Consider the following 15,488-nt stretch of genomic DNA (forward strand, 5'->3'; position numbering starts at 1 on the left):
GAAGAGGTTTGGCATGAATAGGGTCGTATAGACAGGGAGGGGGTAGGGTGAGACAGGGGAGGAGCAGAGGACGTCGGGTCGGAGAGAGGGCGGAAACAAGACAAAAGTTTGCCATAATGAGCGTGGAGGAAGGGGCAGGCGGGTGGTGTGTGGAAGAGAAGGGGTTTTCTGTGTGGTGGAGGAGTAGGAGGGAGTCAGGGCGCACTTCTGTCAGTTTAAACAGAGACATCTGTCACAAGGGGCCACTGCTGTGTGTGTGTGTGTCTGCAAATGTGTGTGTGTGTGTGTGCGTTTATATATGCGTGTGTATGTGATTAGGCAAGACAGAGGGATGACGGGACTTAAGTTGCACCTGGGGTGTGTCCTCGGCTCTGAGGTCTCCTCTCTAACCACACTCCAACCTGCTGTCTCAATAATGTTCTTTTCACACTGACCACAGGCCAGAGCTGGAGCTTTGTAGACCAAATTGCACTATTGTAGACCTCCACACTCCACAGTGCTCTGTCTACAGAAGACCACTGGGCGTGTGTGTGTGTGATGGTTTGTACATGAGTGAGTTGAGCCTTGTTTTAATGATGCACACAAATGAGGTTTTCGGATAAACAACCTAAGGTTTTGTTCTGCTGATTTAATTTGTATGTTGAAGCACATTTTTAGTTATTGAATGTAAGATTGTGGATACTTCTTTATGGTTTATTACATTATAAGGTGTATAGGTGAGGTTGTTATAAAATAAGCTAAGTTTGAGTATAACTTCCAATTGATGAGCTATAGACATTTAATTTTAAGTATATATACACCTATTGGCCTGTGTATTTAGTGCATGACTTCAATATAAATACACAAAAAGTATTTTCTCCATTGTATGCCACTTTCTTTGACCTTAATAGAAAATATCATGAGGAATATATGTCAAATCATAGAGTCAGTAGAAAACAGCAACAGGGGAGGCAAGCTAAACATTACTAGATTCAGGCGTTAGAGTGATCTTAAGACTGATCAGCCAATTATCTGTAAGTATAGTGAGTTTTAGAAATTGTAAGTATGCCTTATGAGTTGTTCCCCAATGACAGAAGCAAGTAGTTTAAAATCAAATTAAAAAAAACACACCACCATAAATTGATTTTGCTCATGGTGTGCACAAAAATAGATGTTCAGTATTAGGCTATTTTCCGCTTTGATTAAGCTTCTTAAGAACATACAGGTTATTTACATATTTGTCTTTTTACGGGGATCCTACGTTACACTGTAACTATCTGAGCATCCAGAAATGTGTCACTGGCGCTGTATTGAATGTAATCTCGCTGAATATGAGATTTTTTTGCAATCATAAATTTGTATGGCTTTGAGCCGCCTTTTTAATTTACCAGCTCATTTCCCAAAGGACTTACACTCCCTAAAATAAAAAGAGGGTCCAAGTGCATAGGTCTAACAGTTATCCGCTATAGTGCCGTGTGGATTATGTTGGACTAAATCCAAAGGATCAAATTTCAGTGAGTGCTCCACTGCTGCATGCAGAAATGTTTGACAAAAAAAACAGCATAATATTATAGGGATCAACAGGGTAGTTAGTTCTGCTTTATGCACGGTTTGGTACCATTACTGTGGAGAGTGATGAAGGCAGAAAAGCGAGGGAGAGAGACGGAGGCGAATATGTTGGTAATCCGTGCTCCAGTAGAGAGGGTGATGAAGGGTTAACAGCCAGATAACGTATTGAGTGGAAGAGAAGGAGGGCAGACTTCTCAGGTGTGAAGAATGGAATGAGATAGACAGAGGAGAGAGGGATGAGAGTCGGGAGGGGGGCCTCTCAGGAGCTGGTATTATTATGGTTGCAGGCCCTCGTTGCCAGGCAACAGTGCTGAGCAGAGATGCCAGGTTGCTAGGTAACCTGGGGGATGCAAAGCCTAACGTGGTGCGATAGAGAGAGAGAGAGGAGACGGAGGTGGGGAGGAGCTGCTCCACCTTCCCGCTCAATCGCTCTTGTTTCTCACACCTCAGTGTTTTTCACCCAGCGGTGAACGAGAGAGTGTCATCGGGGAGTCAGACTGTTATCTATATAAACACACTGAATATATATATAAAGACAGAATATATCTATACAAACACCCTGAAACACACAGATGAGGCATGCGAGGGAGCTGATAGATGAATCACTGATAATTACTGGTTACTTTGATATTTCGTGATCACGATATGTCGTGTCTTTCTGTGTTTTACTGGATTACTTGCAGCCGTGTAGCTCAAAATCAAAGCAGAATTATATTAAACATGTAGTTGTATGTTAAACAATCTATTTTAAGAGAGACACTTATGGGGTGAAGAGTCCTGCTATTTGGCTCAATTTAGTTTTTTGCCCAATCGACATAAGGGTTCACTATACTGATGATAAAGAGTTTGCAGTTACAGCAATGATGGGGAGAAAATTGAGAGAGAGTAGGAGCAACACGAGAGGAGGAAGTGAATGAGATAGAGTAGGCAAGAGAAAAAAAAGGAGGGAACGGGTTGAAAAAGATAAAAAGAAAAGCAGTGATGTGCCCGTGTCATCAGGAAGGGTATATAGACGGATTACGGAGTTGAGAGTGGAAAGAAGGGAATCGAGGATGGGGGGGAAGAGTTAAGAGGGAGAAATAATGCTAGATCGTGGAGAAGGGATAAAAATAGTTTTCTTTTCTTGTGCACTCTGGAAAATGGACATCTTAAATTGTGTGGATGGAGTGTTCCAGAGGGAGATTGAAGGGGGGAAGGGTGTGTGTGAGGAAGATAGATATGACGAGTGTTAGTGTGTCTGTGCACACACACACACACGCACACATACACACACACACACACACACACACACATTTAGATATGCACGCTACCTCCTACCCTCATGATGTGGCGCAATGGTTTGTTCCACTGATTTTGCGTGTGTGGGGGAGGGGGTGGAATACAATTTGATTGGATAATCCAAGGATTTAATATCCCCTAATCCTGGCATAATCCTCTCTGCGTTACTGCGGGGAGCAAGATTAACTGTATGTTTGTAGGATGTTTGTTTCTGCGTGTGCAAAAGGGCGGGTGCTCTGGGTGTGGGGAAAAGTGTAGTGTACACAGTGTGTGTGTGTGCGCGCGCGCATATGTGAGTATACACTGTGTGTGTGTATTTGTTTTGGCACCACAACATGCAAATGGAGCTGTATTTGCATGCAGGGTTTGTTCATGCGTGGCGGTGGACGAGCCTCCACTGAGTGCGAGTGGTCATGTGAGCTCACACACGATCATACATCACATATCTCGCCCTCATGCATCGCCGCACTGTTGCTCACATACGAGTTTTCCTTCCCTCACAGATAGAGACAGGTTCTTAGTATTCAGCAGGACGGATCAAACCTTGCTACAGGAGGAAGCCGGCTCCTCGTATACGTGCGCACGCTTGCAGATGGTTACTGTTAATTAAGTCTTAATTGGAATGTGAGTAATTAGAGGATGATTTTACTTGAAAAGGAGCGCGTGGCTGTTCACGTGTGTTGGAGTGAAGGAAGAGGAATGAGTGGAGTACAGTGTGACTGACGAGCAGGGACTGTACTTTATTTGCATTTTTCTCTCAGGCTCGAGGGGATTTTAATTACTCTTACCACAATATAGATTCAGTTCCTTCAATCTTTCCCTCAGAGCCAAATCACACTTACTACCTCCCTCTGGATACTGCCCACATCTCTACATCACTCTCATAAATCTTCTGTCCTCTTCATTTCCTTGTTCTCATACGTTTTTTACTCGCTGCTCACTCCTCCCTTGTTTCATTGGCTCAAAGAGGGAAGATGTCGAGGAGGATAGTGAGAAGCTGCAGCAGAGCACTCTCTCCGGCACACATTCTTTGTTTACCCCAAGAGCACAGCAGTCACCCTTGGCAACCAGCATCCTTGTTTACCTACCCAGTGTGCCGTCATACCATTGCCATGACAACGAGCCGGTTGCCATGCCAATTTTCCGATGCCATTGTGTTGTCTTTGTGGTGGCGGTGTGCACCTCTCATCTGCTGTTTCTCTGGCTTTTTCCTCCATCTCCATCCGTCTTTTTCCAACGCGTCATATGGACTTAATATTACGTGGTTACTTTAAATCACCAAAAGGTCAGTTCAAGTGAGCACATACACTTCCTCAGGAACCGATTGATATGCCTTGATTGATAAGCTGTAGACGGGAATCATAAGGTTCTTCTGTTCAGTCGGTTTTACAGTCACAAGGATGAGCTTGAATGGGGCTATTGAAGGAAGCAGTGGAGGAGGTGATGGATGGATAAAAACGATAAAGGAAGGGTTAGTGTACACAAATCTTGCTACAATCAAGCCTGCTCTACAACACAGGCCCGAAATCAATGAACAAGACGGGACTGATCGATGAGTTGACAGTGCGAGATGGATGGCAGCGTGGATGGATAGCGATAGCACCGGGACTGGAATATGATGGATGGATGGACGGGTGGAGGGATGGAGGGATGGATGGATAAATGGAGGGGTGAAGGGATGGAGCGGTGGATTGACAGTTTGAATCCAAGGTCACTGGAATCTGTAACTTTATGTTTATGTCGACAGTTCGAGTCAATAAAGGTGCGGGTTACAAATCTACATTATTCCTTCCTCTGCAGACCACTGTGTGTATATGTGTGTGCGTACAGATGTGTTTGCATCTGTGTGGGTTTGTGCCTCTGATTGTGTGTGATGGCCTTGCCTTAATCAATAGCTTTGTGGTGACAGCTAAGAGCTGATTAATCAAATGTATGGATCAGTCTCTCTCTCTCTCTGCTCTGCCCTCTCCTCAATTACCAGCTTCATTACATTGCCTTAACACTCCACTGGGACTTCTCTCCATTCTTCCTCCTCATCCCCTCCCTTTCCCCTCCTCCTCCTCCTCCTCTCTGTCCCCATCCATCCTCTTTTTCTCATCCTCTGTTCTTCCCTCTGAGTTTTTCTCCTCCCTGTCATACATGCAAAATACAATTGCCACAAATCACTTTTTGAGTGGCAGTGAGGCAAAGCAATGATTATAGTACATTGTACACTGAGTGAGGAACTTTAAATCTGAGCTTGTCTGATAAGGATGTTTATTCAAAAAATGTGCGATGGTTTGCTTTTATTTGGTTTCGCAACATTTCACAGCTTGGATCAGAAAATAGGTGTGTCTACCCCACAAGCGTGTTTTTTTCCTCTTCTCTTTTTGGCTTTTGCTTTCTGTATTGATGTCACTCCCTCCTTCAAACCGCTCCTCGTCGGGATTTTTCTTCCTTTCTCCATTCCTTGTGCTTCTTCTTTCTTTTCATCCCCATCATTCTGCAGCCCTTCTCCTCCCCCACCGCATCCCTCTGGCATTAACACTCTGTCTCATTGCCTCAGTGCTATGACTAAGCACTGTGTGTGTGTGTGTGTGTGTGTGTGTGTGTGTGTGTGTGTGTGTGTGCATGTGTGTATGTGTGCATGTCTGTGTGTGATCAACCTGTGTATCTGTCGATAGTGTATGCATGGTAGGGCCATTCAGAACATGTGTATGCTTGCATGCATGCATTAGCAGTCACGGCGATGGATCTCTGTAGTCATGACAATTTTTAGACTGAGGAAGTCACGACTGAATCACGCCCCGCTCCTCCCTCCTCCCCCTCTTTCTCTTTCTATTCTTTTTCAATCATCCTCTGAGGAAGCTTTGCTTTCATCCTCCTACTCTCCATCTCTCTGTGTGTCACTCCTCATGTAATGCTTCTTTTTTTCCAGCATTTCCATTCACATCATGGGTTCCTTTTGGCCTCCACCTGCCCTTTCAGTCGGTCAAAGTCTGTCGGGTTCCCCCAGGCCTGACTCTCGATCTCCATCCTTTTATTTTTAGCTGACTGCGCCTGTTAGCTTCACACACTTGTCATCTCATCTCACCCCCCACCCCCCTCCTCCTCCTCCTCTTCTCTCTTTCTCAATCTACTCTTGTCCCTCATCTAATCCGTAGTTCTTCTGTAATCCAGATCAACTGGCCTGCATTCTTAATCTCGTCACTTCTCAATCCCCCCTCCATTCTGTGTCTGTGTGTATGTGTGGGTGTGTGTGTGAGAGAGAGAGCAAGAGAGAGAGAGAGAGAGAGAGAGAGAGAGAGAGAGAGAGAGAGAGAGAGAGAGAGAAATCAGAGATTTTAAGGTTGTCCCAGCAGCCTGGGAGTTCAGACACACCTGCCACCTGCTAAACTTGATTTATCAGGGACTAAAACACACACACACACACACACACACACACACACACACACACACACTGTCAGTACTGTAATTAAAGTTTAATCTTTTTGCTCAAAAGCCTCTGTAACAAAATAATTTGTCAACATAACTATGCCAGATATCGCTATGTTATTGTTTCAGAACTGTGAAGTGGAGTCCATCCTAAAGACATGTCCTGGGATAAGACAAATGGAGAGAGGCTTGTTTATGTTGACCATCTGTGTTGATGTTCCTTCTTGTTTGTTCCGCAGATGAATCGGCCAATCCAGGTGAAACCAGCTGACAGCGAGGGCAGAGGAGGTGAGACAAGTACCTTAAATGTAGTTACACAAACACAGACACACACACACACACACACACACAAAGGTTTCAGTGTGACATACAGAAGGGTAGGTGTCCAGCTGGATCAGATAGAGATGAATTACACACAGAGGCACATTCAAATCACATTCTTTTCACCACCCTATCTCATTCGCCATTTATGTAGTCAATACTGCTCCCTGGTGGACAAACACGGTAGCTTCCATTTCTAATAACAACTTCTATTGTTTGATCAACATAGGTGTGACCAGTTAAAGGTAAATTAAGTTGATTCTTATCATTTCCTCTCTGTTCTTCCACATTATTGGTCTCTCAGAGGACAGGAAGTTGTTTGTGGGTATGCTGGGAAAGCAACAGAGCGATGAGGATGTCAGAAGACTGTTTGAGCCCTTTGGCAGCATAGATGAGTGTACTGTGTTGAGAGGACCTGACGGCACCAGCAAAGGTAAACACATACAGTACATACACTTATATAATGCCATTTACTAAATGCTGTAACTAACTCTGTTTTGTTACAGGATGCGCTTTTGTAAAATTCCAAGGACACTCTGAAGCCCAGGCTGCCATCAACAGCTTGCATGGAAGCCGCACAATGCCCGTAAGTTGCATGCTTCATATTACAAATGATTAAAAACATACACACACACACACACACACACACACACACACACACACACACACACACTCACACACACACACACACAAGGCAAACACACACATGGTCTTCCAAAGACATCTGCACGAGTCACATGGGACAGTTTGAATTTTCTGTAGGTAATAATGTAAGCAATGTAATCATCTGTCTTCTTTGCTGCTGTCCTGGGTGTCATCAAGATGCTGGGATAGGCCCAAGCCCCATATGAATCATAAAAAGGATTAAGTGGATAGAGAAAATGAATGAATTAATAAACATGGAGCCCAGTCCCATTAACACATAAAGTGGATAACATGTAACATTACAGTTGAAAACGTACTCAATGTTCACCTTTCGCTTCACAGGGAGCGTCGTCCAGTCTGGTGGTGAAGTTTGCCGACACAGAGAAGGAGCGGGGGCTGAGGAGGATGCAGCAGGTGGCCTCCCAGCTCGGCATCTTCAGCCCCATGACCCTCAACTTCCCCGCCTACAATGCCTACACACAGGCGGTCAATGCACAGGCAAGCAGTGCACGGATGCACAAAGCATCCCACGCACATATACGCACACTAAGTTTGTAAGACGAGTGCTGTGCTTATGAAAGGATGTAATAAGTTTGAAGAGGCTATCAGTGGTCTAATTGGGGCTAATGTCATTACCCAGACAACAGAACATACGTCATCTGGCATTAGCTTTCCCGCAACACACAACCATTAACCCACTGACTCGGGACATAATGGCCTTGTAATTAGATCTCTATTCATCTGTTCCTCCATCACTCCCTCTCCCTGCCCTTTCCTCTTCTCTTTGTTTCTCCCTCTCCCTTTTCCCCATATCCTCTTTACTGTCTCTTTGTCTTCTTTCTCTTTCACTTTTTCCCCTCTTTCTCCCTCCCTCCCCCTCTTTTTCTCCATCCCCTTCCTCTCTCTCTCTCTTTCCATTTCCTGTCTACAGCTTGTCCAACAGCAGGCCCTGGTTGCCCAGTCAGCGTACTTGTCTCCTGTTGCAACAGTTGCCGCCGTACAGATGCAGCAGATGGCGGCGCTCAATGCCAACGGAATCATTGCCACACCCATCACACCCCTCACGCCGTCCTCGGGTAGGCTCACACACAAACACACACACACACACTCACATGCCATGCATACTGAACTTGTTTATGCTCAGACACATGCACAGGAGCTGTATTGTGTAGAATATAGTGGTCTGTAGATGTAGTTATCAGCTGTATATTATAGCACAACATTTGAAAGGGTTTTTATTATGATCCGCAGTATTTTCCCTGAGATGCTTTGCATCATCAAAATAACAATTAAAGTTTACAGCGCTTAGTTATTCATGTGTTTTATGGATTTTTAAGATGTAGACTAACAGGTGTAGTTAAATAGGTATAGTTGAAGAGCGGCAACTACGGGCTCATTTTCTGGAATGTGATCTCCATCTGTAGGTACAAACACTCCACCAACTATGGCTGCAACGCCTGTGCCATCTCTCCCCCCGCCATTAGGAGTGAACGGTTACAGCAGTCTGCCAACCACCAATGGACAACAAGCAACAGAAGCACTATACACCAATGGCATTCACGCATATCAAGGTTTTTTGTTTGTCTTTTTTAAAATTGGTTATGGTTACTCAAAGAAAAAAGTACATAACACATAAATAAATAAATACTATCACAAAAATAAATTGATTGATTAAGAAAGAAAGAAGGAAAAAATCGAGAGAGAATAAATTGCATTAGTCTTTTACTGAAAATCTTCATCTTTCTAGCTTTATGCATTCCAAGATTTCCGGTATGAATCTGTTGTGTGTAGAATGGGAGTTTTCCATTTAAGAAGAGCGCCCAACAGAATAGTAAATGCTTTGTTGTGGAGGGCATATTCGGTGGGAGACCAAACAGGGCTGTCAGAGGGTCAATAGGCATATTGAGGGCCTGACTAAATATTAAGGTATTTAAATAAAATCTAAGAAGCACTTAAAGACTATTGCAATTGAGACTTAAACGAAGGGAAATCTGAGATTTATGAGCCCATTGTTTGTCTTGTTTTCATTCTCACTGCTTTTCTATTTCGTATATCTCTACAGCTCAGAGTCCGGTCCTGGACCCCCTACAGCAGGCGTATGCAGGCATGCAACACTACACAGGTTGGTGTAAGTGTACAGCCAGGTGACCAAAAAGCTTGATGAATATCCCACTGTGGGTTGGGATGGTATATGGATCCCCAATGTAAATACTTGTATATTGCTTTTTAAAGAAATCCCTTCCGGTTCAGTAAGGCAGCTCATGCAGTAGGTTGAATCAGAATACATGTAAATAGGGAACAAGGAAGGTCAGGTGTCTGCTTTCAGACCTTCGTCTCAAGGGTGGAAGACTTTCAAGGGCAATTTATTTTGTTATGATTCATCCGATTTCAGTGACACAGATTAATGGCCGGTAAATGTAATACAGCTAATGACACCTTTACACCATCCGAATACATGATTCATACTTATGGAGTAAATGGGGGGGGGCGGCGCACCAGACTCAGACCAACAATGTCATTGTTGTTGTGTCTTGCTCCGTTCAAGTGTTACATTTAATAGTTTTCACCTTCAGCAGCAGACGTTTCAGTTTCAAACCGAATGATTCTATTGGACACTGCCATGTTGCCACCTGTTGTTTTTACCCAATCAGAATTTTGTTACCGTCTCTCCCAATAGCGGCGTATCCTGCTGCCTACGGATTGGTCGGCCAGCCGTTCCCCCAGCAGCCAACACTGGTTGCCCAGCAACACCAGCAGCCCCAGCAACAGCAGCAGAGAGAAGGTGATGTGACTTCCTTTACTGTCTGGGGCCACACCCACAATGATCTTATTTAAAGTTGTTTATCACAAGGTTTTCACTGCCTGAGATAATTTATCACACTCTAATGTGTGTTTCAGGTCCAGAGGGCTGTAACATCTTCATCTACCACCTGCCTCAGGAGTTCAGCGACTCTGAGATGCTGCAGATGTTCCTGCCCTTTGGCAATGTCATCTCGGCGAAGGTGTTTGTTGACCGGGCCACCAACCAGAGCAAGTGCTTCGGTGAGACACACAGACGGGGAGAAAGAGGGAGGGAAAGGGGAGAGCAGAGAAAGGAAAGGACGAGTGACAAAGACTGGGTGACTTTGTGGAGCATAAGATATCGTGTCTGTTTAAATTTGACATCTTGGTTAAGTTGAGACAAAGGCACGATCAACAACTTTTCATTTTCTCTCTCTTTTTCCAGGATTTGTGAGTTTTGACAATCCAGCCAGCGCTCAGGCCGCCATTCAGGCCATGAATGGCTTCCAGATCGGCATGAAAAGACTGAAAGTGCAGCTGAAAAGGCCCAAAGATGCCAACCGCCCATACTGAGTGACAACTGAGAGGAGGAGGAAGACATAAAGAGAGGTGAGGTGGTGAGTGAGGAGGTGTTGTATGTTTGGGAGAGCCAGAGAGAAGAAAAAAAACAACCTGGAGAAGTTAGCGTTAGCTTTGACACTGCAATGCTAATTGATGGTAGATGGTAGTTAAAAAAGAAAGAGCTTAACATGACATAACAGTGAATATACTACGTTGGGTTACTCATATGAAAACAACTAAAATACTAAAATATTGTTTTCCTTATTTATTTTCTTTCCTGCTGTTTTGATCTTTTTCCTGAAACGGCAACTTACCTCACCCAAGATCCTTCCGTCCAATCATAATTCACCAGGACCCCATCGCTATGGCAAAGGTTGCCTAGTGACCGATAAAGCCCTGACCCCCCCTTCCTCTCGCATTGTTGTAAGTTGATTGGTTGGCCTGTGTTTGGGTTGCTGTGGCGATTGATTGCCTGTGTTGGTTGCCTTTGGCAAATTTTTTGTTCTGTCACCTCGAGCAACCAGCCATGCGTTGACCTGCATGTCCTGTTGCTGTAGTGACCACAGACTGTGTTTGGTGCATTGTGACTTTATTTTGTATTGACCTGTGCACATACTGATCAATAACTGTCTAGAGCCAGGATCGTACTCAGAATCAATTGATTTAATTGGATATTTGATATTCATTGTATAGTCATTTGATAAATTCTACAGCAACGCTAGTTATTTTATTTGCAGCTTTGTTTTTGATCAGTTTCTGTAGTGTTCTGTTTGGTGTCATTTTATTATTTGAACAACTTGTTTGGGTAATGTGTCTGTTAGTGTGTAATGCAGGAGTGCGTAATCCTTGTTGTACCGGTGTCTGCAAACAGAGGTTTTCCAGAGGTTTCCATAGAGTGGACTGGTGGAGAAATGTAGACCAGCATGACAGTTTACTGCAAAATATGACATTATTTTAATGAAAAATGTAACATGCTATTATGATATTATGCAACATACAACAATGACAGGCCATGTTGGACAAGAAGCCTTGAAATCATTATGCAGTACTGAACATAGACGTTTAAATATGGCTACAAATGGGCCACACAGGTTAGGATGGAATGGAAAGTTTTATGCCAAAAGCACACTATTTTTGGGCGAGCATGCATTTTGTTGAGCTGTACTCTGATAGGCTGAGTTTTATATTTCTGGATTCTGATTTGTTACTCTGTTTGATGTGGCACTTTAGTCTTTTGCTCCTTTGTTTCTCTTTCTTGGTCTCTTTTACATCTCCTATCAGTGCATTTGTGGTGTTTCCTCCCTCCTTCCCTCCCTCCCCCCTTCACTGCTCCCCTCCTCCTTCTCTTTTGGTCCACTTTTCTCCTCCTACTTGTCCTCCCTTTTCTCTGTCAAACTCTGTCTTCGCTTCTCCTCTTCCCAACCTCCTCCCTCTCTGTCCTTTTAGCTCGTGTTTTGAGGTAAAGGGTATGTGGTTGTTATGGTGGAAAAACAAGTGCCTCTTGCTTATTGGAGAACAGCCCTCAACTATAGGAATTCTGGGAGAAATATAATAAAGAGAGAATAGCGGATATATTTAGTTTGAGGTAAATTCAATCCTCAACAAACCCCCAACCTTAACCAAAGAGAAGAAAATGTGTAGCTGCTGTCAGACCAGTGTGTGGACGCACCGTCACACGGCAGCACACATTATAAATAAAGGATCCTGTTTCTATTTCTAGACAAAGTTTTATATAATAAATCCGTGTGGATACCCACCACCATGTCCCCACATCCGTCAGATACAAATTATCACCCAGAATTTCTATACTGCAAATGCCAGAGAGTGATGCATGACGGTGGTAGTGTTTGCTTGCCATGATTTGAGGCACATGAGTGCAGCACATGCTCATAAGGACACACACATAAACACATATGGAGCTTTACAAACATGCGCACACATGTATAACCTCCAGACACACACTATCAAGTCACACAAGGACACGAATAACGTTTTATTTTTCACTGTATTGAGTTGCATGATCCAGACACTGTGTGTGTATGTGTTAAAGCACCATGATTTATTGCTGTTGAAAGACAAAGCTTTACAACTGAGAATGATGCCTTCTTGTTTTGACTCACCGCGATGAAACTGAAACAAAGACGAGCTAGGAGCACCCTTAGGTGCAGTTTGCTGCCAGACGTATGAAAGCAGTTCAAGTCATGCCGACAAGAGTTTTGTTTGGTGGGAGGAGCATGTTTGACAAGATGTAAAGATCAGACAGAAACATGGAACTCCAGTTTATTTTTAACTCTGCTTTCTAACATGTTCTTCCTCCTTCTCTGTCCCTCCCTCCTTGTTTCTGTATCGCTCCCTCTACCCCCAAAAACTCTCCATCCCCTCACAGGTGACCTTTCAGAGTCCAGCCGAGGTGGAATCCCAGGGTTCATAGCGCTTTCAGACTGTCCGCTACCTTTGAGCGTCCGGGGAGTGCAGCCAAACACACTGACACACACTCAAATGAATACACATGCACTCGCAACGCTGACCCTCGAACGGTACAAGGCTGATATACAAATGTACATAAAGTGCACAACCACACACACACACACACACACACACACACGCCTGCAGACACTCACAAAATACACACGGTTCACACCAGTCAGTAATCTTACCCATACAACCAAAAGTTCGGTTTGACCGCGGTGTGTGTAAAGTTTGACAACAGGGTGTTTAGTACAGTTAAGACAACTCAGACCGAGCGTGTATGGAAGATACTGATGAAAAATGCTGATATATCACTTCAATAGACTTTAACATGTCTATACCATGACAAATATAGAGGGGCCGATGTTTCATAATAAAAAAAAGAAAGAAAATACAAAAAAGATGACTAAATGAGTAGGTTAGAGAGAGACTTTGGAGAAAATCCTAACGACCTGTAAATAATTTAGTTTACAAAGAGCAGCATTTAAAAAAACAAGAAAAAAATGCAAAAAGAATACTACTTTAGATAAACACTGAACAGGACACAGCGACATTATTATTATTATTATTATTATTATTATTATTATTATTATTATTATTATTATCATTATCATTATTATTACCACTAGTAACATCATCATCCTCATAAAGGGATATTACATTCCAAATTGTAAAATGGGAAATCACTAACCTATTTTAAATTTCTACTTAGATTTTAGGTGAAACTTGGGGGTGGGGGGGATTGCACTTTTATTCGGGAGGTTTTAATATTTGAGCTATTTTTTATTTATTTACTAATTTATCAATTATTTTGTTTATTGGGAGAAGGGGTTTGAGTGGGTTGCAATATTTTGATTTTAGAATTTTCTAGAGAAAACCTTTTGAGGGCCTGTTTCTGTCAGACTCTTGCAATCGAGTAATTATAATGTATGTATTAATTATTACAGCAATTATATTTATTTCTAATTTATTGAATCCTGTTTTTGATCCACTCTCTTTTTAAGTTAAAATAAAAAGTATCATACTAAATGTCCTAATGTGATTTTTTTAAGTGTGTATGTGTTTGTATGTGTGAAGAAATTTTAATGATTAATTTCCACAAAATTCTCGATTTGAATGATTCTGTACAAAAATGCCACAGACATGAGAGCGCACATCCATCTTCTGACCAGAAGGGGGCGGAGTTAGAAAACACATTACCAGAGAAGAAGAGATGCGTTTTCACACAAAATAAGGTGATGTGCCAAGCTTGTTATCTCCTCTATTCGTTTAAGGGAGTAACCGACTTATTTATCAGCAGAATTAAATACTGGATTTGTTTTATCTTTGTGAGCACGCTGCCTGTACACTCTTCTCCCTCGTTTAATGAGATGATCATAGTTTAATTTACCAAAAGTGCTCAAGTCAATTTATGAGATTATTACTGAGCATGATGACACATAATATCGTATTTCTCCCCTTGTGTTTTTCAAACTTTCTTAATCGCTCTACTGACACACTGTGTAGCGTTGTTGCTCGTAGCAGATTTAATACATAAATAATTAATTCATATTGCTTTATGTAACTATTATTAGAAATTCAATAATGATTCATAAACCCATAAATTAGTATTAAAGAATGATGGTACTTAGCTTACGCCATAAGCCACCATTAGTTTGACTAACAGTATTTAACATAAGATTACATTTTCAGAAGTTTTAATATATACATATATAATATAGGGACTTAAACTTCAGAATGTGATATTAATCAATTAAATCTTAATCTCAGGGTTTACATTATTTCATATACACACAAATCAAATTATCAAGTTCTTTATAAATGAAATATTTATTTGACTAACTACATAACTAAACTACTAAACAGAAAATAAATGATAAAATAAATGAAATGAATGAATAAAGAATAGAATGGATTAATAATAGTTAATTGCATAGTCTTTTTCATTCTTCCTTATATGTTAAATGTGAGCTATCTCAGCTGCAAAAAGGTACCAAACAGTTGAAATCACTGAATGAACCTAATCAATTAAAGACACAACATAGATAGACATTGTAGTCATGACAGACAGACATATCCATGTGTACCTATATTAGTAAATTAATGGATAGAATTAATCTCAACATTTCACCAGAAATCAGCATGTGAGTCCCGCGCTGTGGTTGAAATACAACATCCAGTTTATATGGCAGGAAACTACAAGAATTGTAAACAGAGTTGGCTATCATGAAATTAACTATGCATAACTTGTATAAACTCAGAAGTTTTAATATATAGTATATAAAATACAGGGGCTTACTACGACTGTGCCTAGAATATAAAGTAAAGGTTTCTTTAAGTTGTCTATTACAATGGACGCTCTCACAAACCACAGAGGTTGGGTCATAATTGTGGCGTCAGCCGTAGTGGTTTGAGTGCCACGGTTTACCCAAAGTCTTTTTTCTTGGCTCATTGGCTCCCTGAGTCATTTA

The 15,488-nt window shown here is 42.1% G+C and overlaps 1 protein-coding gene across 11 annotated transcripts in view; it reads left to right on the forward strand.

The window, feature by feature from the left end:
- Positions 1-14,046, forward strand: part of celf3b (cugbp, Elav-like family member 3b) — a 24,441-nt gene extending 10,395 nt beyond the window's left edge. For 4 of the 11 annotated variants that reach the window (XM_031852922.1, XM_031852925.1, XM_031852924.1 and 1 more), the window contains 11 exons: positions 6,480-6,528; positions 6,857-6,994; positions 7,068-7,147; positions 7,549-7,704; positions 8,138-8,282; positions 8,631-8,777; positions 9,269-9,334; positions 9,884-9,988; positions 10,105-10,248; positions 10,433-10,596; positions 12,935-14,046. In XM_031852922.1, the coding sequence (XP_031708782.1) occupies positions 6,480-6,528; positions 6,857-6,994; positions 7,068-7,147; positions 7,549-7,704; positions 8,138-8,282; positions 8,631-8,777; positions 9,269-9,334; positions 9,884-9,988; positions 10,105-10,248; positions 10,433-10,560 (1,158 nt within the window). In that variant the 3' untranslated portion in view covers positions 10,561-10,596; positions 12,935-14,046. Of the gene's footprint in view, positions 1-6,479; positions 6,529-6,856; positions 6,995-7,067; positions 7,148-7,548; positions 7,705-8,137; positions 8,283-8,630; positions 8,778-9,268; positions 9,335-9,883; positions 9,989-10,104; positions 10,249-10,432; positions 10,597-10,872 lie in introns of all 11 variants that reach the window. The other 7 variants (XM_031852927.1, XM_031852931.1, XR_004212969.1 and 4 more) reach the window with 6 other exon arrangements.
- Positions 14,047-15,488: the final 1,442 nt, after the last annotated feature.

Source organism: Anarrhichthys ocellatus, unplaced genomic scaffold, assembly GCF_004355925.1.
Source record: "Anarrhichthys ocellatus isolate YVR2014 unplaced genomic scaffold, GSC_Weel_1.0 scaffold13, whole genome shotgun sequence".
NCBI classification, from domain to species: Eukaryota; Metazoa; Chordata; class Actinopteri; order Perciformes; family Anarhichadidae; genus Anarrhichthys; species Anarrhichthys ocellatus.